The sequence below is a fragment of the Triturus cristatus genome, chromosome 3_1 (genome assembly GCF_964204655.1).
Source record: "Triturus cristatus chromosome 3_1, aTriCri1.1, whole genome shotgun sequence".
NCBI classification, from domain to species: Eukaryota; Metazoa; Chordata; class Amphibia; order Caudata; family Salamandridae; genus Triturus; species Triturus cristatus.
Window position 1 is genome coordinate 365,454,830 of NC_140583.1, and position 23,150 is coordinate 365,477,979.

The 23,150-nt window shown below is 48.1% G+C and overlaps 1 protein-coding gene across 4 annotated transcripts in view; it reads left to right on the forward strand.

Moving 5' to 3' along the window:
- NEDD4 (NEDD4 E3 ubiquitin protein ligase) overlaps positions 1-23,150 on the forward strand; it is a 1,922,401-nt gene that overhangs the window by 1,429,233 nt on the left and 470,018 nt on the right. For all 4 annotated transcript variants that reach the window (XM_085644133.1, XM_085644134.1, XM_085644131.1 and 1 more), the window contains one exon: positions 12,837-12,958. In XM_085644133.1, coding sequence (XP_085500259.1) covers positions 12,837-12,958 — 122 coding nt within the window. The remainder of the gene's footprint in view (positions 1-12,836; positions 12,959-23,150) is intronic.

A 23,150-nucleotide genomic window follows, 5' to 3' on the forward strand; every position in this document is an offset into this window, starting at 1 on the left:
ACAGAAATCTATACGCGACCAGCTGTTATGTATGGCAGCACTATGTGTGGTTGCATGGTGGAGGGATTTCTCAATCTCCACGCGTCTACCAATTTCAGTTCCGCCATTTCCTCATGCAACATTCTTACTGCTAGAGTGTGTGGTTCCTTAGTGGCACCCGACCTATCGAGGTTATCATGTAATGCCAGGTTGAAGTCCCCGCCCCATAGTGTTTCCATCTCAGGTAAGTAACTCTCTCAGTTGTCTCCGGATTTGATCGTAAAAGTCAGGGTCATCTATATTGGGACCACAGACATTAACCAATCGTAGATGATGCCCTCCCAGGTGTCCAGATATAATGATATGCCTACTTCATCTGTCTGTGTATGGGTTACTGTAAAATGAATTCCCTTTTTTATCAGGATCATCACTCCTCTTGAGTAGGAGGAATAGGATGATGTGTAGATGGCTTCAGCCCACCTGCATCCTAAGTGATGCTTTGTGGCCTTTGCTATGTGAGTTTTCTGCAGGAGGGCAATATCTATGCTGTGTCTGTCAAGATATGCGAATATATGACGTATATTTTTGGGATTGCTCAAACCTCGAATGTTCCAGGTAAGTAACCTGAGTTTTGTCGGTACCCCTTTACTACTCATAATGATGAGTAAGAAATATCATATCTCGTGAGTGTGTTACCAGATCATGCATACGCCCCAATGCAGCCAAGAGAGTACAGTGTGTTGTTGATTGACTTTTAGCATCCCAATGCGCTGTCTTGCGCAGTGTTGTATGAGTGCCTGATAAACAAACTAACCAATCCCAAATCCCCCCTCCCACTTTAGCATCCCAATCATGCCAAAGACATACCCTAAAGAACAAAGTGAACATCAGATCAACCATCATGGGGAGCACCCAATGGGGGGGGCCACTAAGTGCTCACAGTTGCATCCGCAGAGGTGGATGTGGTCGGGAAAACTTTGTCTTACATGGTCTTTAGAACCATAGATATTACATACATGCATTATAGTAGAGGAAGTAACATTTGGGGGCTTGCTGTTACAATTGCGGATACTGTGTGTTGTGGACTAATATGTATATAATAGCCCACTTTCATGAATGGTGTGTCAGTTATCATGCAGATGTTAGGGGGGAAAGTAGCATAAACCACATTTGACAATGGGGGGTATGCTCACTGGGTTGTATCTCGAATAATAACAACTATTGACCATGACCCTCCTTCAAGTATAACTTCAATAGTCATGCAAACAAATGTCAAAAGCGCCCCTTAGCGTCACCTGTTGCATGGGATATAGAGCCAAATGACTCGTCTAATCAATCTTTACGTTGTATGAAGTGCACAGTAAGATTATAACTTGGTGGTTACATTACCAAAGGCTTATAACATATCAGTCCGAGTCTGACGCCGCAGTGGATCTGTCTGACGTTTTACGTTTTGTGGCGAGTGTTTTTATAAAGGCTTGTGCGGCTTTAGGCGTGGTCAAAATTTTAGATCTTCCATCATGAGACACTCGTAGTCTTGCCGGATATAGCATGGCGTATTCTACTCCCATGTCTCGCAGTTTCTTCTTCATGGGCTCGAAATCTTTTTGAGCTGATTGTACGGATAGCGTGAAGTTCGGGTAGAACTCCACTGCATCTCCCTTATATTTGATTTGCTGCTTTTCTCGGGCCATCCGCAAGATTGTGTCCCTGTCTCTGTAATTCAGGATCCGGGCGATAATAGGTCTTGGCAGGGCTCCTGGAACTGGTCTAGCTAGGAGAGTTCTGTGAGCGCGTTCGACAATGAACACAGGAGAGAACGCCTCCGGTCCAAAGAGCTCGCGCACCATGTCTTCCACAAACGTCTCCATGCGGCCAGTGTTTGTACTTTCTGGAATTCCCATGATGCGAACGTTATTGCGCCGCAATCGCGCCTCCAAATCTTCATTCTTATTTCTGATAACTTCTAGTATCTTGTCCATCTCTGTGCATTTCTTAGTAGTGGAGGTGGATTCATCCTCAACTGTTGAGAGACGCAGTTCTGCACCGTCCAGACGCTCGCCGTACTTGTCAATTTTAGTCGCCATATTGTCCACCCGTAGTGTCAGGGTGTCGATCTTATTGGCTATAACCTGCAAGCTCTGCTGGATAGCCTGCAAGGCATCTTCCATTTTGGAGTTTTTGGCATGGTCTGCATCAGTTTCCGTGTCAGAGTGGGTTGACGAGCTCCTGGGCATGCGGCGGGCATCAAAGGACAGCTTGGTTTGTTGCTTATCCGGTTTGCCCATGATTATCTGGGATGAGAGTAGTGGATAGGGCCGGTAGTATTGGACAGCACTAAGAGCCACAGTATCTGTTGCAGGTCACGTATGTGTCACTTTGTGCGGACGTGTGCCCTGCGTTGTATAGTATGCAGCTAGGTAGTAGGGAGGTGTGGCACTTTATATGCAGCTATGATAGTGATGCCAATTGGTGGGGGATAAATATGATCCCGATTGTTAGCATAGATGAGAGGCTACCTGGTACGACCGCTGTCCAGACCGCTGCGCTATAGATACAGCATTGACTCCCAGCGCCAAGCACTAGAAAACCACAGGTCGCTGAGTTTCAGACACAGCCCAGTAATAAAAGGGATCTCAGCGCCAGACTGTCCAGGACAACAGCAGAGTCATATAGTCATCAACAGATCGTGGGTGGTACAGCAAGAAACATGGTCCAGGTAGCCTATACAGCAGCTGCAATTTGGCAATGGGCAGGCAATTATGTGAGGGGTATACTTGAGTGATGTACCTCAGCAGTGGCTGTACCATTTCATCCCCAGAGTTAGCAATGGTTGATTGGCATCCCCCCACAGTTCGCAGTCCGACTCAGCACACAGTATCTTCCACCGCCTACCTCTCGCTCGCTCCAAAGATTCCGATCCAGGCGGCGTGCAGCGTCGCAAATCACACCATGCAACATTCTATGTGAAGCACTCCCCCACTAGCTGTCACCACGCCGTCAATCCTTACCGGATCAAAGCTGATGTGTGTATGGTAGCAGTCAGCAGCTGCCACCGCTTGTTGGAGAATAGAGCGGGCGAGCCTAGGGTGATGACACTGCAGTATACGCATACCAGGAGCAGTCACAGCGGGCGCCAGACAGTGCGGGTATCGGAAGGGGCCGTCACCATTTTGTATCTCGCTGGTTCTCCGGGGGGTTCTCGCGTTCGTCTTAGAGCGCAGCAGCCCATGTGGGGACGTATTTTCACAGGGTGGTCGGCAGTGGGATTGTATTACTAGTGTCATGTAGCGAGTATGCCGTGGAGCAACTCCGCTGAAAACTCGCACTGCGCCGCGCGTATCCGCCACCCCTCGCTCCATTATAGACCGTTGATGGGTAGGCAGTTGGGCGAGTCGGATACGGCGGAATAAAACTGTTCGCTCAGTATATCAGCGCTCTCACTTTAATAACCAAGCAGCGCTGTGTGACGGGTCCGCCACCATTCACCCGCCAGTGATTAGTACAGCGCACTTCAGGCAGGCAACAACAGTTCAGGGTGCCGCCATTTTGCGCCTCACCAGGCCTCCGGCAGTCCTCCACGCTCTCCACGGGACTCGGCTATTTTCTGTAGGGCTGGCGTCCTCAAAATACCATCACCAGGTAGCAGCCGTGTTCCGCTGCATTATATGATGTCTTGTTGTTGGCAATTGTCGGCCAAACCGCTAGATAATTGCAGGATAATGATCCCAACCAGCGGAGCGACACTACTGTGCAGCCATTCTGTTGTGCACCCTCTAGCGCCCCCAAAATTTCCAAACCTTGGTTCAATTAGACCCTGAACTCGGAGCGACGCCACCTAAGAGTTGCAGAGCATCTATGGAAATCTGCTCCAACCACTGATAACCTTGATCACCTTAGAAGGTTAAGGAACTCACACAATAGGAAGATCCTGAAGGCAAAGGCAGACTTCTTCAGAACCCAGCTGAACCAAGCAATCAACCGGCCCAAAAACTTTTAGAAATTTTTGAAATCGTCAAGCAACAATCAGGCAATACGACTAACTCTAGGGAACTAAATGACCTGGCCACACCTACCTGTGATGTGCTTGCCATTTTTTTCTGCGAAAAGACTAAGACCATCGAGCTAGACATCCAATCCAAGAAGGCGCTTCCACAATCTATGGCCCAAGATACTAAATGTGGCGCTCTACTCAAAGTCCATTTTATTACTCCAGGGGAAGTCACAAAAAACAATGCATCATGGCGCACCTTCTCGCCAATCTCTAAACAAATAATTGATAACACTCTTCGAGCAATCAACCCCTCCTATAATTTCTCTGACATCCTACCTACTGCCCTGTTCAAAATGTTAAAAACCACTATCCTACCGCTATGAGCAAAAATTGTAAACGCCTCCCTGAGAGAAGGCGCCATTCCGGACTGTCTTAAAATAGGGCAGGTCACACCTATACTAAAGAAAGTTGATGCCACCCCATCTGATCTCAACAACTACCACTCTATATCCAACATCCCCACTTTGGTGAAACTGTTGGAGAAATGTGTACAAATTCAATTATGCAACCATATTGAGAATTACAACCTCTTAGACAGTCACCAATCTGGCTTCCGCCATGGTCACAGCACAGAATCCGCCCTCACACACATTATGGACGACATACTAAAAATGCTTGACCGCAACGAGTCATGCCTAATGATACTTCTTGACCTGTCCTAGGAATCACCATAGACAAACATCTGAATATGCAGTCGCACATCTCTAATGCCACCAAGAGAGCTAACCACAAGTTGAGTATACTAAGGAAACTCAAACCCTTCCTCCCTCAGGTTGATCTAAAAATGGCAGTGCAAGCCCTAGTGCTACCAAGATTAGACTATGGAAGCACCACTCTTTGTGGTCTCCCCAAATACAAGCTGGCTCCGCTGAGGGCATCACTTAATGCTGCGGCTATACTGGTATCAGGAACCAAAAGAAATAGTCACATCTCTCCGACCCTGAAAGCCCTGAACTGGCTGCCTTACGAGGCAAGAATACACCTAAAAGTGGCCTGCATGACCCACAAAGCAATACATAACAATACACCCAGTTACGTAGCTCTAAAGCTAGAAAGGTCGGGAGGTTGCAGACAACTTCGAAGTGCGAGTACTTTCCTTCTGAAACCTCAATCCTTTCATAAGAAGAGAACTGGCTGCAGAGCTTTCTCAGGGATTGCACATAAGATTTGGAACTCCTTACCTCCAGGGGTGCGTGGAATCTCTTCCTTTACAGCATTCAAAAAAGAAGTTAAAATACTACTAATGAACAAAGTCACATCCTAAGTCTTAATTCTAGGCTGACCCCGAGTCACCTATAAGATCCGCATATCATTGCCATCTCTGGTGGAATGTACGGGCCTATTATATGTAAGATTAATACCACAGCCACTTAATGCTCAATAACTGTATATAGTGTAAAGCTTAGTTGGCCTCTAGTCCCATTTATTATCTATATACTTTATACCCATTGTGAATCGAAGGAGTATATTATATGTTTGTTTGTTAGCTCAATCACCTAATGCTCAATAACTGTATATTGTGCAATGTCCTGCAGATTCCCGGTCCCCTATGTTTGTTATCCATATATTATATATCTCTTTTATACAAAATGACATATTCGAATGCTTGTATACCACCTCATCCATTTATGTTTTATACTGTATACTGTAAAGCGCTCTGATACCCTCGTGGGTCACGTTCGCGCTATATGAAACTTTATAAATACATTAATTCATTAATTGTGCACGTGATTGTGGCCGGGGCCTTGTCTTTTGGGCTGGGAGTGGCGCACAGCATGCCGTTGATGGGGATAGGGTCTGCTAACCAGTGTTCTGCCCGAACTTGTGGCATGTAGCGAGGGTGGGGGTGTACCCAGTAATAAGCGTAATGTGCCTGCGCACTCGTGTAGTATAGCTTGAAATTTGGAATATCAAATCCCCCTTGTGAGTATGGTCTAGTGAGTACATCCCATTGCAGCCTCGGCTGCTTGTCCCCCCCATACTAAGCGGATCATCTCTGATTGGAGTGTTTTAAAAAAATACCGTCCTGGATGATATGGGATATTCAGAAAAGATATAGTAGCTGTGGAAGGATTACCATCTTGACCAGAGATGCCCACCCTGCCAACGAGAGTGGCAGTGAGATCAATTGGGTGACACAGCCCACGATGCGGTCTATAGTGGTGCCGTAATTGAGGCGAGGCAGCTCCTCCCTGTCCCTGGAGATACGGATCCCCAAATAACGCAGATCATATTTTCACCAGTCAAGTGGAAAGTCTAGGGGGAAACGAACCGTCGCCGTGGTAAGGGGGAAGATGTGGGACTTACCCCAGTTGATATGAATTCCAGACAATCTCCCAAGAATTAGGAATTCCCGCAGAATCGAATTTAAGTTGTGTTGTGAGTCTCTGATCTATAACGTAATGTCATCCGCATAAAGGGATATAAGGATCTGACGTAGGTTACAGCGGAGCGCCTTATTATTATGGCGTTGCCTCGGTCTAGCCACTAGTGGTTCGATTGCCAGGGGGAACAGCCGGGGGGACAGGGGGCACCCCTGCCTGGTGCCTCTGGTGATTTGGAAAGCAGGTGATAGGCGACCATTGATGTGGACTTTAGCTGTAGGGAGCTGGTATAAAAGCTTTATCCAGAAAAGAAATAATGGAGGAAAGGCCATTCCTTGCATTATCTTGAAGATGTAATCCCATTCAACTGAATCAAATACCTTGGTGGCATCTAAAAAGACCGCCACCAGTGGCAAATCAGGTGCGACAGTATTCAGTATTGTAAAGAGGGTTCGTAAGTTATGTGAAGTAGCCCTCCCCGGCACAAAGCCGGATTGATCGTGATGAACCAGTTTTTCCATTAGTAGGCTAAGTCGGTTAGCTTTGAACTTAGCTAGAATTTTGGTGTCGCAGTTGATGAGGGATAGCGGCCTATAGGAGTCGCAGTGAATGAGCGACTTACCCGGTTTGAGATTTGAGGTGATAAGCGCTTCTCTCATGGAAGGGGGCAGTCGACCAGATTCCAGGGAGTCCTTGTATTCCTCTCTGAGAATTGGGGCCAATTGACCTATATACGTTTTATAGAATTCTATGGGTATACCATCCATACCGGCGGCCTTGCCAGATTAAATATGCATTATGGCCTCCCGCACTTTGTCTAATTCAAAAGGGGCACATAAGAATTCTCTTTGTGAAACTCCCAGTCTTCCGAGTGTTACATCCCCTTGGTAGTCGGTTAGGTCCAGATGATCTTCCCTTTGGGATGTATATAGTGAAGAATAGTGCTCAGTGAATGCATTAAGTATGTCAGTAGTGTCACGGTAAAGTCCCTCCCCCGGCCCAGCCAATTCCAAGACATAATTAGAGAAGCGGGGTTTCTGTATAGTCTCTGCTAATGCTTTCCCCGGGTGTTCGTCCTCCCCGTACCGGCGTGCCACCCATTATTTGCTCATGAATCGTGCCTCCCGGTTAGCAGTGTCTGTGTAGTCTGAGAGTTTTTCACGGAATTCCCGTTGAGCGCTGTTGTCCTGCCCCACCGATAGTCGCAACTCCAACACCTTAAGCTCTGACTCCAGATTCCGCAGTGTGCCTTGTATGTCACGAAGCACTCCTAAACGTTTCGATATACAGAACCCTCAGATGGTGACTTTGAAGGCTTCCCAAATGGTCTCCACGCTAACCACCGAGCCCCTGTTCCTTTAGAGAAAATCTTGAATTTCTTGAATTTGAATTTGAATTTAAAAACATTTCTATAGCGCACTTTTACCATGCGGTTTCTTGGCGCTGTTAGATTGTGAGAAGCAGGCAGGAGCAGAGGGGAGTTTAAGCATTGTAGGCTCGGGGAAAAAGAAAAGTTTTAAGACCCTTCCGGAACTCAATGTAGGAAGATGACATACGGAGTTCCGGGGGGAGGGAGTTCCAAAATGCAGGCGCAAGCACTGCGAATTTCGTACCGCCAGTCTTTTTCTTGCTGAAGCGGGGGATGGTTAACAATGCCTGATGAGTAGACCTAAGCTCTCGTCCAGGTATGTAGGGGGTGATGGCAGAACAGATAAATTCCGGGGCAGTGCCTGTTTTAGCCTGGAAAGTGGTGCAGCCAAGCTTGAACAGAGCACGCTCTTTCACCGGCAGCCAGTGCAAGGCCTGCAATAGGGGAGTAGCTCTCTGGTATTTAGGCAGGCCGTGAATCAGGCGGGCAGCCTGATTCTGCACTAGCTGCAAACGGCGAATGGCGTAGGCTGGAGCGCCATTGTAAATGATGTTCCCATAATCGAGGCGCGAAAGCACCATGGCCATCACTATAATTTTTAGGGCGGGTAAAGAAAAAAAACGAGAAATCTTCCTGATGATTCGAAGGGAAAAGAAACAGGAGGAAACAACTGAATTAACCTGAGAGTGAACAGAAAGTGAGGGATCCAGGAGGATACCAAGGGTCTTGACCTTAGGAACTGGGAGCGGGGGAACACCAAGTGAGTTCACCTGGAGTTCTTCCTCCAGTTCACCGTGGAAGACCGTACCAAGTAATGCTGAGGGCTGCAGTCTCCAGCCGCTGCGAGGGGCGCCATATCCCAGGAGAACCAATGTGAGCCTAACTGGGGCATGATCAGAGTAAGTCCTCGCTAAATGCGTGACAGTGGTTATGGCGGGCCCTAGTCATCGTGAGAGGAGCCAGTAATCGAGGTGCACCCATGATGCGGCTCGGGCAGTGAAGTGGGTGCCTTCCAGTGTGTTAGGGAGTATATGTCGCCAGGAGTCAAGTAAGTGGTTGGCTGTTATGATATCATGTAAGACTTCGTGAGTTTTTGTATAATGATGGAGGGCTGGGTTTGACCTGTCGATAGATGGATCATGTGTTACATTAAAATCCCCCCCCCCCCCCCCCACCAGATGACATGGGGTGGAGCCTATCTCTGCTATTTTGCCCCAGAGTGAGGCGAAGAATTCAGGGGTGTCAACATTGGGGCTGTAGCAGCATACTAATGTAACTGAATCTGTTCCCATCCGACCACAGGCTAGACAATACCACCTGTGTTGGTCCTAGGAAGCGCCTGCTAAGGCGAAGGGTGTGTGTTTTTTGATAAGTCTGGCCGTCCCCCTGGCATATGAGGAGTATGAAGAAAATATCCTATGGTTGGCCCATTTATGCGCAAAGGTATTGCTATTCTTGGGGATAATATGCGTTTCTTGTAGCATAGCTATGTGGATCTGATGGCGGTCTAGGTAGGCCAGCACCTGGCGGCGTTCTCGGGGGTCCCTCAGCCCCCTAACATTCCACGTGAGTATCTGTAATTTCCCAACAGACATTGAGTAGTCATTGGCCCCTGTGATATATGGTAGCTGGTCCCGTGGTTGCAGTTTGTGTGATGGTTAGGTTACAACCATGTGTCTGTCTAATATGCTGTGTCGTGTCTACAATGAGTTCCTGAAAAACAACCCCTCATCCACCCCCACCCACTGAAGCATCCCAGCCATGCCAGAGTCTCAGTACTCTCCACCACCCAAACTCCCAAAAGCAGTAAGAACATGCTGCTTGTGTTACGCAGCGGAGAACAATGGGGAGATGCCCATGAGGGGAACCCCTGGGTGCAGGCACGGTAAACCCATGCCCTCGGAGACCTAGATTGGTGGTGTCAATGGTCCCAAGAGGGCAAAGGGGGCTCGGCGCTATAGTTTTATCCCTGGCTACCTGTGTGGTATATTCAGCTGGGCAGGATTAATGAAAGATCTTGAGCGCCAAGCTGCGGGAGCCTCACAGCAGTGCGGCCATCTTGCTAGAGCGCTACCTAGTGCCCCCCTTGCTGCAAACATATTGTTGCACCCAAATGTTGTGTCAAAAAGATTGTGATGTCAAGAATATCATGGCAGAGTATATCATAAGTAAGATTATTGGTTTGCAGGTGTTTAATATTGTTTTTTAATATAGTTGTTATATAGTTTAAATATAGTTGCAAACATATTGTTGGACCCAAATATTGTGTCAAATAGATTGTGATGTCAAAAAAGCACGGCCAGATCCTTTGGCCCAGCAGCGTTGTCCCATCCACCTCAGTCTGCTTTTCGCCCCTTTCGTGGCTACGCAAGGGGCTCCCTTTCATGTCCGGCCCAGTCCAGCCACCGGTTCGTGCAAGCTGCCCAGCCTCTGTATGGCCGCGGACGAGGGACCCAGCGGCGCAGGTCTGAGAGCCAGTGGGCGGTCCAGTCTACCCTTTCCTCCCCTACAGCGGCCTCCAAACCTTCCTATTCTGACATTTCAGGGCCACCAAATGCCAGTGGGCAGCAGGATTCGCCATCATCTCCCCCACTGTCAAAACATCACGTCAGACAGGCGGGTTTTGCTGATAGTCCGAAGGGGCTACTCCCTCTCCTTCGAGATTACCCCTCCCCCATGCCACCACCTTTCGATCACATGTCGGAGGATCATTTAGCGTTTCTTCGCCAGGAAGTCTCAGCTCCCTTGTCCAAGGGAACTATTGAGAGGGTTCCTACGCCAGAAGTAGGTCGTAGTTGCTACACCCGCTACTTTCTGGTGCCCAAGAAGGACAAAGGCCTGCGTCCTATCCTGGATCTCAGGGCCCTCAACCGCTTCCTCCGGAAGGAGAAGTTAAAAATGCTAACATTGGCTCAGGTCCTGTCTGCCCTCGACCCTGGAGACTGGATGGTGGCGCTGGACTTGCAGGATGCCTATTTTCACATTCCTGTCCTGTCAGCCCACAGACGTTACCTGTGGTTCATGGTAGGCCGTGAGCATTCTCAGTGCTCTTCTTGGCCTTACCAGTGCCCCTCGGGTATTCACGAAAGTGTTGGCGGTGGTGGCAGCTCATCTGCGCAGATTAGGGGTTCTAGTCTTTCCTATCTCAACGACTGGCTTAGCTGTCATATTACAAGTGTCATAGGAAATAATACACATGTAATACAGCCAATGGGATATCCATCACGTTTGTGATGGAGTATCTCATTGGCCGAACTCTAAATCAGGCCCTTAGTTTCCAAATTTGTATAGCACTGCAACATTTTGAGAAATTCTACACGTCGGTCTTTCCTTGATTTATTTTGAGTTTGTTATCTTTGCAGTAAGTCATTACTAATGCACTGAATAATTGTCCTCTGATCAGGCTACCCCTTCGGGAGGATTTTCTGTCACGACCGCAAGGGAGTTTTCTCCACCCGAACCGTCAACGCTCCGCCTTATTGTGTGGAGATTCAGCTGTGACAATTGACAGCTTTCGACCTTCCTCCCGAAGTCTGTAATGTTATCTTGGCATCCCTCCACCAAGACGATTTTTGCCGGCCGTTGGGTACAATTTATGGCATGATGTATATAAAGACAAATTGATCCCCTTTCTGCCCCCCTTTCTCAGGTTCTTAAGTTCATCTTTTCCTTTAGCCAGCAGGGCTTTGCTCTGGGCACTGTTAAGGGATATCTTTCTGCAATATCTGCTATTCTTTGGTTGCCTGACTAACATTATCTTTTGCAATCCCTATAGTAAAAAGGTTTTTGAAAGGTTTGCAACATATGTTCCCTCCCTCTTCGTTTATTATGCCTCAGTGGAACCTTAATATTAACCTGACATTCCTGATGGGCACTCCATTTGAGGCCTTGCTTTCCTGGTGGCAATAACATCTGCCCGGAGGGTTAGTGAGCTTTCGGCCTTGTCATCCAAGACTGCTTATCTAAATATCTACCCAGAGAAACTGGTGCTTCATACAAGAGCTTCCTTTCTACCGAAAGTGATCACTCCATTTCACGTAGGTCAAGCCATCACTCTGCCTACTTTTTATGCTGTTGCTCATCCCTCCAAGGAAGAGGAGCGACTTCACCATCTGGACCCAAAAAGAGCGTTATTGTTCTACCTTGACAACCAACTGTTCTTGGAGTATGTTGGAGCATAAAAGGACGGGAAGTACAGAAGAGGACCATCTTGCAATGGATCATACTCTACCAAAATCTGCTCCGCATTGGCTAAGAAGCAACCCCCTGAGGGTTTGCATACTCATTCCACCACATTTAAGGCTACTACCACTGCTTTAGCATGTGGAGTTCCCATCCTGGACATTTGCCAAGCAGCAACGTGGGCTTCCCTGCACATGTTTACCAAGCACTACTGCCTAGATAGTCCGGTCTGTAGGTATGAGCATTTTGCCCATTCGGTCCTGCAAGACTTCCTCATGTGAAATGTGTGCACAGACCCACCTCTGGGGAGGTAGTGCTTGGGTATCTACTATTAGCTAAGGAATCTGCAGCTAAATGTATCTTTCAGATGAACAAGTTACTTACCTTCAGTTAAGCCTTGTCTGATAGAGACTCTATCTAGCCGCAGATTCATTACTGACTCACCCAACCTTCCCACTCTGCGAACTGATTTCTAGGGACAGGGCTTTCTCCTTTTAGGGCCCTAGTTTTCCACACCAGTGGTCAACGTACTTTGTGGATCAGCACTTCTGGCATGAAAAGTTCAGAAAATTAATGGACACCTGGTTGGTGCCTATACAGGTGCCGCAGACTTAACTTCCGGCGAGTACGACGCTAATGACGTTATCTACCAACTCTGAGGGGTACAGCCTTAAAAAAAATTCTGGATACTTTCTGATGACTTGGGATAATTTTAAGGTAAGGAATCTGCGGTTAGATAGAGTCTCTACCAGATAAGACTTTACCAAAGGTAAGTAACTTGTTCAACAGTAAACTATTACTTAGTTTGGTAGGAAAAAAACCATTCTGCAACATATGAGAACATTTGTGTCAGTATTTTTTCTTTCTTTATATAATGGGCAATGTTTTGATTATGTAGCAAACAACTAATTTATTTTTTTATCCTTAGGGATAACTATACTTTGCAAATCAATCCCAACTCTGGACTTTGCAATGAAGACCATCTTTCTTATTTCAAATTCATTGGTCGTGTTGCTGGGATGGCAGTTTATCATGGAAAACTGTTGGATGGTAGGTGGTAATTACTGTTCTTCGGGCTATACTTTCAAAGAATTTTGGTGAATGAACAAACTTGGAGGTATTTTCACAAACAATTACACAAATGTACTTTCGATGCCATGTGTGCAAATTTGCATAATGGAAACACCCCTTATGTGACACTTGTTTCCTCATCCCCGCACAAAGTACTGAATAGATCACGCAGGCCTAATCGGGTCCTGGTAGGCATACTAGTCTGTTGTCCCTTCTAAAGCTCCTTAGCATCAAAAGTAGGGGTGTGCACATCAAGGTAACTGTGGCCCGAAGTTATTACTAGCGATCTTCGTGGATGTAGTTTCTTCTGATGATTGGGGAACTAGAACTACTCATTGCCCACAGCTGGATCCCTTGTCACTGCCCAGCCCTTGTTTAGCCCGTTGGGATGGCACCCCCTCCCTCTGAAAGTCATTTAGCAAAGTGGCCTCACTGTATGGCCATGGTGCTCTCAGGCACTATTAGCTACTAGCAGGCAGAGAGAATTCTGGATTTTTCTCCTGGTGTGATTATTCAATTCAGTGATATTTTCTAGTAAAAAGAGAAAGATGCTTGTCTGGCTCCTCTTCTGTTAGCCAGGCAATTCTGATTTATGATTTTGGCCCTGCGGGCAGATTTTTGCTTTAGTTTTGAAGAGAAAATATTTTTATAATAATTTAGACACTAGAATGAAAAATGTCCACCAGAAGGTTCCAGAGTGTGAGAAGCTGGCTTGGTATATGGTGTACACTTATGTAAGTGGGCACCCTGCACCACTGCAGACAACCCTTATGGTGATCTAACTGGTCTTAGACAACCTTCGAAAGCTCTCTAAGTGGTAGCTGTGGAGAGCAGCCTTCAGGCTCAGTCCAGAAGGAGTGTAAAACAGCTTGTTTTACCACAACATAATCTTATTGATATAGATTAAGTGAAAAAGAACCACACAGTGTATTTATAAAAAATATGTATTTATTAGATAACACTCACTAACACATACAGGTATCTCCTAGCCGGAGGTACAGACAATGCACACAATACTTTTCAATAGAAATAGGTAAGTAGCACCGGGGGGGACCAAACCATATACTAAAATAGTGGAATGCGAACCACTACTCGAGTCAAGACTATACCCAGAAGATGTCCAAGTGCCGCGGACCCAAGTAAACAGGAGCCCCACGGAGGCCGGGTGCAGAGTGGGAACACGACCCTTCCCAGTGGACTCTGAAGAAACCCTGTGGAAGACAGAGGGTTTGAGAGTCACCTCGTCGCTGGATACCTTCGGAACCAGGATACCTGCCCCAGGTGAGCCTGGTGCATAGGTGTGAAGTAGCATCAGAAACCGCCGTTGAACCCAATGGAGGACTTCGGGAAGATGCCGCTGCTGGAGAAGGAGAAAGTGTCCGGTGGAACCCAAAGGTGGATTCAAGTCGAGAAGTACCTGAAAGCAGAGGGGATAGAGTCTTTGCCACTTGGAAGTGACCAGGAGGCACTGAAGACGAATGCCCACCAATGTCTGCTTTTGGAGGAGAGTTGACTGTGACCTTGGAGCTGCAGCTGTGAGGACCAGGCAACGCTGTGGAAGACCAGGAGCCATTCACGAGCTGTCCCACTTCAGATGTCGAGAGTTGAGGGACCGGTGTCCGTCAGGAGCACCAACAAGCCTTGGCAACTGCAAACAACGGGGAACGCGAAGAAGGTGCAGTGTCAGGACCAGCAAGGTCCAGGTGCCTCACCACAAGCAGGTGAGTCAGGGCAGGCCTCGAGCAATCAGGAGAGTTAAAAGAATACGAAGATGACCCTCAAGAGGACCCACAGGCCGAAGGCACTGGAGTTGCGAGAGGACCTCGAGCAGCTCACCAGAGAAGCAGGCCCACGATGCAAGTGTTGTGGTGAGGACGAATATCTTGCTCACTGGAGATACTTGAGGTTGGGGCTACTTGGAGCCCGAAGATCTTGGTGGTAGGAAGTCAACAATCCTTTGCAACTGCAAGTCGATGAAGTGCACAGGGGTTTGGTTCCTGCGGCTCCGACGAGGGATACTGGCCTCAAACTTGGTGAGAGGATAGGTCAGGCCTCGAGGGATGTGAAGAACCACTACCTGTGTTGCTGAGCCTTTCAGACTCCGTGGGAGCTCAGGACCAGCACACCGGTCAGCTTAATTGCGGTGCTTGCGCATGCAGGGAAGTGGCTCCTAAACTTCAGGGGAGATTCCTTCAGGTGTCTTCCATGCCCACGGGCTTTGGAAGGTTCCTGTATAGTGCACAGGCACGGACGTTGCAGCAGACCAGCAGGGTGAGGAGAACAGGAGTCTTCCCGATTACAGCCTTAATGCCCAGAGCGAAGTCCAGAGTGCCTAGACTGTTGAAGAAGAAGTGGTGTCTGAAATTAATCTTGTCCCATGACGAATCTAGGGACCCGCCCATAGGTAAGCCCTTAAATACCCTAAGGAAAAGATTGGGACGATTCAGAGGTCCCTCCAAAAGGAGGGGCTGGACAAGGAGGATGATCCTGTCCTTTATCTAGTTTGTGCAAGAGCGGGACCCAACGGCTAACTGAACTGGTTTGAACTGGACTATGCATGGAGGGCACCAAGTGCACCCTCCACGCAGACTATGTGGCAAAGGCAAGTGCTCCCACACTGCCCCAATACACTAAATCCTTTCTGGGAGGTGGTGACACCTCCCTGTGACAGGATACCTATTGTTCTGCCTTCTTCTGCCCAAGCTTGGCTAAGCAGCAGGAGGGCAGAAACATGTCTCTGGCCGGCAGCAGCCCTGCTTGCTGTCTGGGTCTGGAAGACTGGTACCGGGAGCACCAAGGTTCTCCCAAAGGAGATTTACGGTGCATGGAATCCTACCTTCCACACCGTTTATGGTGTGAGGGTATGATTCCAACATGTTTGATACCAAACATGATAGGGTTAATTACAGCCAGTTTCTTGATGGTCACCGCGTAATGACGCAGTGCCCCTCTATATGTCAGGTGGCTGTCTCACTTACAACCCAGGAGAGTGGACTCCGTAGGTCGTAGGGGTGTCTTGCTCATGCAGGGGCATCCTCACACTTAGAACCAAGCACCCTGCCTTCAGGATTGTAAGGCCTGCTCTAGGGGTGAGTTATAGGTTTTAAGTGAGTTACTCTGTAAGAATGGTGTTTTCGTGAGAGGTGATTATTAAGCTTTTCATGAGTGTGTACAATATAGAATTGTTGAAATAGCTCAGAAGGCACATTTGGGAGAATGTTCTACCAAGAAGCTGATCATGCAGTTTACTGTGGCTATTTATGGATGGTGTGATTTCTGATTTTGTGAGAAACTGTTCCAAATGCATGTCTTGTGACAAAACTCTTATTTGCCATAAGTCTACCTTAGTTCCCATAACTTTTCCTGTCATCAATTTGCTTTGGATTTTCAAGATCCTTCTCAGTTATTTAATGGTTACAAGAAATATATTAATACTTTAGTGGACTTGTGTTCGAAAAATTTCGATTTATAGGCAGCCCTAATACTGAAGAAGTTTTGTGTTTTTTAAGTGACTGCTTCATGGAATGATTTCCCTCTGTTAGCACTTGCTAAGGGTTTGCAGTTTACCTCACCTAAGATGAGAGTTCATACATGCATTGGGTATTGTTCATAAATGCACCCCGTTGTACTCTTCACATAGTAATGGATTGGCTGAGCGAGTCAGTAGGATCTTAAAAGGTATTCAGTTTGCCATTGCCCACAGGATGGATGTTACGTAAGTGTTACATGATACGTTTTGGTCATATCATTGTACACCTCATTCTTTTACATGTTTTCTACAATTTGAATTATCACGTAATTTCACACTTTGGGGCTGATTACGATGTCGGTGCGACCACCACCGACAGGCTGTCTGGGCAGTCTGACCGCCATCAGAACCATTTTTACTGCCCGCCACATTAGGATGGCAGGCAGAGGGGTGGCTGTCGGAGGACTGACCGCCACACATCCGACGGGCTCCTTGAGCCCACCGGTGCAGCAGAGGGGGTTGTAGTCACCACCATGGTGGTGGTGCCTGCCAGTCACCGCCCAGGGGATTACAATGTCCCTTTCTGCCAGCGATTTCATGGCGGTTAACCCGCCATGAGGAGGCTGGCGGAAAGGGACTTTGGAGGCCTGTAGCAGGCCCCCTTTCCCCCAAGCCCTCCGATGTGGGCACTGGGAGGCATCTACATGTTCCTGCACCATGTGGCTTTAACCGCATGGTGCGTGCCACGCAGTGCAAGGATATGTAAAGTGACCCCTTTTTTAATTGCGGCGTGTGCTGCAGCCAGCAGCACCCACCGCAATACAAAAGATATGTATTGAGACCGCCGTGATGGTGACCACATTGTCATGCCTCTTATGGGACCGCCAACAGCATGTCGGGCAGTCCTTTTTCCGATAGGGTGGCGTCCGCCCGCCATCATATTCAGCTTCCTTGTTCGGAGTTGATCCCATCTTCATCCTCTAAAAAGTCAAGGAGAGAAAAGTAGTTTCTGAAATGCATGTTCTTGCTTGTAAGAATGTTTGCAAGAGTCAAAAAACATGAAAGAAAGGTATGACTGCAAGTCGGGTGTAAATGATCTGGTATTGTGATTGGTGATTTTGTCAAAGTAAAGTATCCTGGACACAGCATGCTGGTTTTATTTCTTACCTTTTGAGTCCTTAAAAAGTAATCTCTAAGACTTGTGCCGCAGTTAAACCGAATAATGGATGTTGGTACAATCTTGGTTGATTTGCTAAATGTAGGCAGAGTGTTAATTTTCTGATTTTCTCTCAGAACACATCGTATGTGATTTGCCTCTGCTCAGTGGATGCGTGAATGAATCAGACGTTATCCAAGACGTTAATTGTAACAATGTGATTAGTCAAGATGTAGCTTCTCATTCTCACTGCCACAGAAACCAAAATGTCCTTTTACCTTGAGGCGTAACTTTAGACCAATTAAAAAACCAGCACACCTCAAGGATTATATGTTGCCGTTTTATTGCACCAGACAATCATTTACTTGCTGTAACTTTCAATTGTTCTTCTTGTAAGGGAAAGGATGTGTTGTAACCTTACATTTAGTTTCAGCTTGTAATTTGTAAAGTAAAGAATGTATTTTGAGCAGTCCCATTGGATTCATTTGCCATCGTTCCTTTTCCTTGTATGTTCTTCCTTTCTCCACCACATTTTCCAGTCTTCCTGCACTTGGCTTTCCTTGGGCATTCGTCCTCTTCACCTTTCTTTCCATGCCACAGGGCCGTGTTATCTGATTCTACAAGTGTTGGTTGTAATCTCTAAAGCCGCGGTCACTGACTGGCGCTGTGATAACGAGCTATTCTTCGCTCTACATCCTCAGCTCTTTATTTTAAAAGATAACCTGCACTTGCAAATAACTAAAGAATAACTAATGTGGAATATCATACTCGGCCCTATTCTGATAAAATTATTTAAGTACCCTTTCAACATATAGTTGATGAAAAAATACTATATTAGCTCATGTGGATGTTTCAGAAATCTGAATATCCGAATTCCTAATGCTTTTTGCTGGTATGTGGTAATCTCTAATTGGGTTTTGTTTTTAGGATGACCTCCCGCAAAAGCGGGTGTGGTTTTTCACGCTTTTTAATCAGTGTAGCTATTCTCTCATTTGAAACAGTTCTGCCCCGTAGTAGAATTGTATCTCTGATAGAGACTTCTATCTGCAGATTCCTTACCTTTGAATTTCCCAAGCGTCAGGCTGGATCCGGAAACTTTTGCTGAGCAATACCCCTTTCATGTGACGTTGGGTGGCTCCATTCAGCACGCTTGATGGCGTCGGTAGCGTCGGTTATGATGTCACGGTGCCTATATAGGCACCACCCAGGCATGCGGACATCAGTTCTTTTGTTTCCGCCCCAGTTAAGTGCAGATCCGGGAAGAGCTATCCCTCTGCTGCTTTTTGGCAATGTTTTTCTCGACTTTTGTAGATATTTTTGGATTCGACTTAGTATATGAGGGATGTCTTCGAGAAAGACCGGTTTCAAACCATGTGGGACTTGTTTCCGCATGATGTCCACTGCATATGTCTGTGTTGTCTTGAACGCGACCACGATACGAGGTCGGGGCCAAGCTGTCGGGAGATGGCCCCCAAGACATTGAGGGAGTGTGCGATAAAGTTGCTTGCGGCCCAGCAGTCGACACCGTCAAGCGCGACTCCGTGGAGGTCCCATTTGAAGAAGAGGAGGTTGCGGGACCACTTGCAGAGCCCTAAGTTCTCTTCCACCCATTCGAGGTCCTCTGGACTCTCGGGGAAGAGGCACAAGAAGAAGAAGACCAAGTGGACTTCGATTTCACCTCCACTGATATCTGTTGTTGAGAAAGGTAAGGAGCACTGATGCTCTAGGCACAGTTCTGCGGTGCCGGAGCCAGAGTCGACTCCGCGCCTTCCACCCTTTCCGGGAGCCGGAGCCACTCCCGCTCCAATTAAAGATTTTAACAAGGCCATGCTCCACGTATTGGAGCGGAATGACCCAGTTGGTGAGCACTCGGGCCCCGTGGGTTCGGATGGGGCCCCATTGGGTTCGACACCTTCGGCTCCGACCACGGTGCCGGTGGGGCCTCAGGGAACTGATCCCGGATCCGGTTCGACGCCGGTTGTGCCAACGCGACCTTCCCCAGCGTCGATTCCAAAGTCGGTGCCTACGACGTCGCCGATGCCGGTCCGTGGCGCAAGTCCCATCCTCATCCCAGATGACACGGAGTTGGATCCCGACGTCGACAGAACACAGGGGTTCTATGTTGTCGTCTGAGCACTTTGTCGAAATTCTGGGCTCAGGAGAGGAATGGGAGGAGTCTGGAGACCCAGGATGTCTCTGAGGAGAAAATGGACTGGTATGGGGAACTTAGTAAAGCCAGTCGTCTGGATACTTCCCCAGACACTGGCATGCTCTCTCCGCCTACAGTGGCTACGGAGGAGGGGGGGGTGTCCTTTTCCATGGTGGTTAAGAGGGCAGCTGAGGTCCTAGGACTGGAGCTGCCATCAGTCGAGGTCAGGACTAATCTCCTCACCAAGTGCTTCAGCCTGGGGCTTCCACTTCTGAACCCCTATTGCCCTTTAATGAGGCACTTACAGACATCCTTCTAGGAACATGGTCAAAGCCTAGCACAGGGGCTCCTGTGAACAGGACGATTGCACACCGGCAACGCCCAGCTCCGGGCGACCCAAAGTTCCTCAGACAGCACCCCACCCGAGAAAGTTTGGTGGTGCAGGTCTCTATGTCCCAAGGCACATTCTCTTCCGCCCCTCCCGATAGGGAATCCAAGAGACTGGACTCATTTCGGATGAAGATGTTTTTTCCCTCCAGTCTGGCATTGCAGTCGGTGAATACTGTGTGCTTATTGGGCCATTTCTCCCACTCTCTTTGGGAGATGGTTGCACAGGTGCTGCCACAAGTCCCGGAAGAGGCCAGGGCTGTGCTCTCTCAAGCTGTCAAGGACGGGTGAGATGCAGCAAAATTCACTATATGGTGTGGTTTAGACATGACCGATTCGCTGGGTAGATCGATTTTAACGACGGTGGCCTTCAGATGCCGCGCCTGGCTTCGTACAACGGGCTTCTCGGGGGATGTCCAAGCCAATTTGATGGAAATGCCCTTTGATTGAACCCGCCTTTTTGGGTAAAAGGCAGACTCGACCCCGGTCAGGTTCAAGGACTCGAGCTACGTCTGGATCCTTGGGCCTCTCCTCCACTCCTCGTGGCCAGTCTTCCTTTCGCCCCTTTCCTGGCAACGGAAGGGGTTTCCAGCCACGTCAGCCCTATCATAGCCACCGTTCCGCTCAGACTACCCAAGCCGTGCGTGGATGCGGTACATTCCGTCCTCGGAATTGAGGCCAGAAGTCGTCTACCACACTGCCCCCAACAGCCGCAGCCTCTAAGCACCCCTAGGATGATTCTGCAGGACCACACTACTCCAGTGGGTGGGATAATTCGTCATCATCTCCTCCGCTGGAGATCTATAACAGCAGACAAGTGGGTCTTGCAGATCATCCAGGAGGGCTATTCTCTTCCTTTTCCTCCTCCTACTCCGCCATGTCAGGAACCGCTGGCGGAGGATCATTTAAGGTTGCTCCAAGAGGAAGTTGCAGCTCTTTTGGCCAAAGGAGCTATAAAGAGGATCCCTGTTTCAGAAGTAGGCAGTGGCTGTTATTCTTGCTACTTTCTGATCTTGAAGAACAAGAAGGGGCTACGGCCCAATTTGGTTACTCGGACCGTCAATCTCTTCCTCAAAAAGGAGAAATTCAAAATGCACATTTTGAAATTGTCTTGTCTGTCCTACACCAAGGAGACAGAATGGTAGCGTTGGACCTGAATATTTTCACATTCCCATCCTGCCGGGCCACAGGCGTTACCTGCGGTTCAAGGTAGGCTGCGAGCACTTTCAGGTTACTGTGCTCCCCTTCGGCTTACAGTGCCCCTCGGGTGTTCACAAAGGTGATGGCCGTGGTTGTAGCTCATCTGCGCAGGTTAGGGGTGTCCGTTTTCCCCTACCTCGACGACTGGCTGTTGAAGGCAGCTTCGCCCCAGGCAGTCGTCTCCCACCTCCAGACTTCGGTGAACCATCTGCATTTGCTGGGGTTATTTTCCTTTTTTTTCTTTTTTTTTTAATAAATCTTTTTATTAAACAGACTCGACAACAAGGCATAGTACCACAAAGGTCAATACGGAGGGTGCCGCGAAAACAAATATACATACAAATACAGTAAAAGTATGCAGTGTAAATCACAGGGAGGGGGGAGACATCATTATCCTGATAGCGAGGGGCGGTACAAATGTTTCCCCGGTATGCATTCCAAGGGGCCCATATCTTGGACCATTTACGGGCATAGCCCCGGGCCGTATACACAAACTTCTCTCTTAGAATACACCAATCAAGGTCTTTTTTCTAATCCGCAATTGTGGGTGCATGTGAGGCCCCCCAGAGCTGTGCGATATTCCTTTTAGCGATCATACATCCGAGCGTGACCCAGTGTGTGGTATGTGTGGAGAGGTCGGTCGGTTCCCAAATATTAAGAAGGCATCTGGGCGCTTCTGGCTGGATCTCGACCTCCAATGTTTCGCTCATGATTACATGTACCTTACGCCAGAATTCCTGGATTGGTCTACAGTGCCATAGAATGTGCATGAAAGTGCCTAGTTGAGAGCAACCCCGTCTGCAAGACCCATCCGTCTGACCACCCATATGTACCAGTTAAGGGCCTGTTACATAGATTCTATGCAGGATTTTCAGCTGCACAAGCCGAAGCCGTACCGGTATAGCAACCGTTTTAGGGGAGGAGACCGCCGTCAGCCAACTTTCGTCATCCAGTTCGATGCCATCTCCAGTCCATTTCTCCCGCAGTGAGATTAGGGGATCGCCCATATTGTTGATAAGTTTTCGGTAGGTTAGGGATATAGCCCTTTCGGGCAGATGCCCATCAAGCAGTCTATCCTCCAGTGGGGAGCTATCTGGTGGGGAGGCGTCACAAGGCAGAACGGATTGTAATGCGTGACGGACTTGAAGGTATCGGAAAAACTCCGAGTCTGCCAGCGAGTGTTGACTTTGGAGGGCGTCAAAAGGCTTCACGCCCCCTGTGCCCCATAGGTCCCTAATATGGGAGGTCCCATTTGTCAAAGCCTTTGGAGTTGCCCAAGTCCCCTAGCTTTTGTGAGTCCCACAAGGGCGTGGCGAGTGTTAATCTATTGTACCAACCCAGCGATTGGGTTGCAACATGCCAGATCTTAACTGTGTGTTTGGTAGGTCCAGTAAGTGGGTGTCAGGTTTGGAATACAGTGCTCGGGTGTAGGCCCCGTTGGGAAGGATCCAGCGATCCATACGGAACCCTGGATCATCAGGGCGACCGTAAGTGCCGTGGTTTATTGCTGTGAGGTGTGCAGCCCAGTAGTATTTTCTAATATCTGGCAGGCCGATTCCACCGTCATACCAACTGAGCGTGAGTTTTGGTAGAGCAATGCGCGGTCTCCCACTCCAAAGAAGGTCCCTCTGGAGTCCTTCGATTTCTTTGAAGTAAGAGTTTTGGACAGGGTCAGCCGAATTTTGTAGGGCATAAAGGAAACGGGGCAGGGACATCATTTTAAATAGGGCTGCCTTACCTAATAGAGAGAGTGGGAGTGATTTCCAATTTGTGATGTCACTTTTAAGCCTCTGCAGGGGAGAGACAAGGT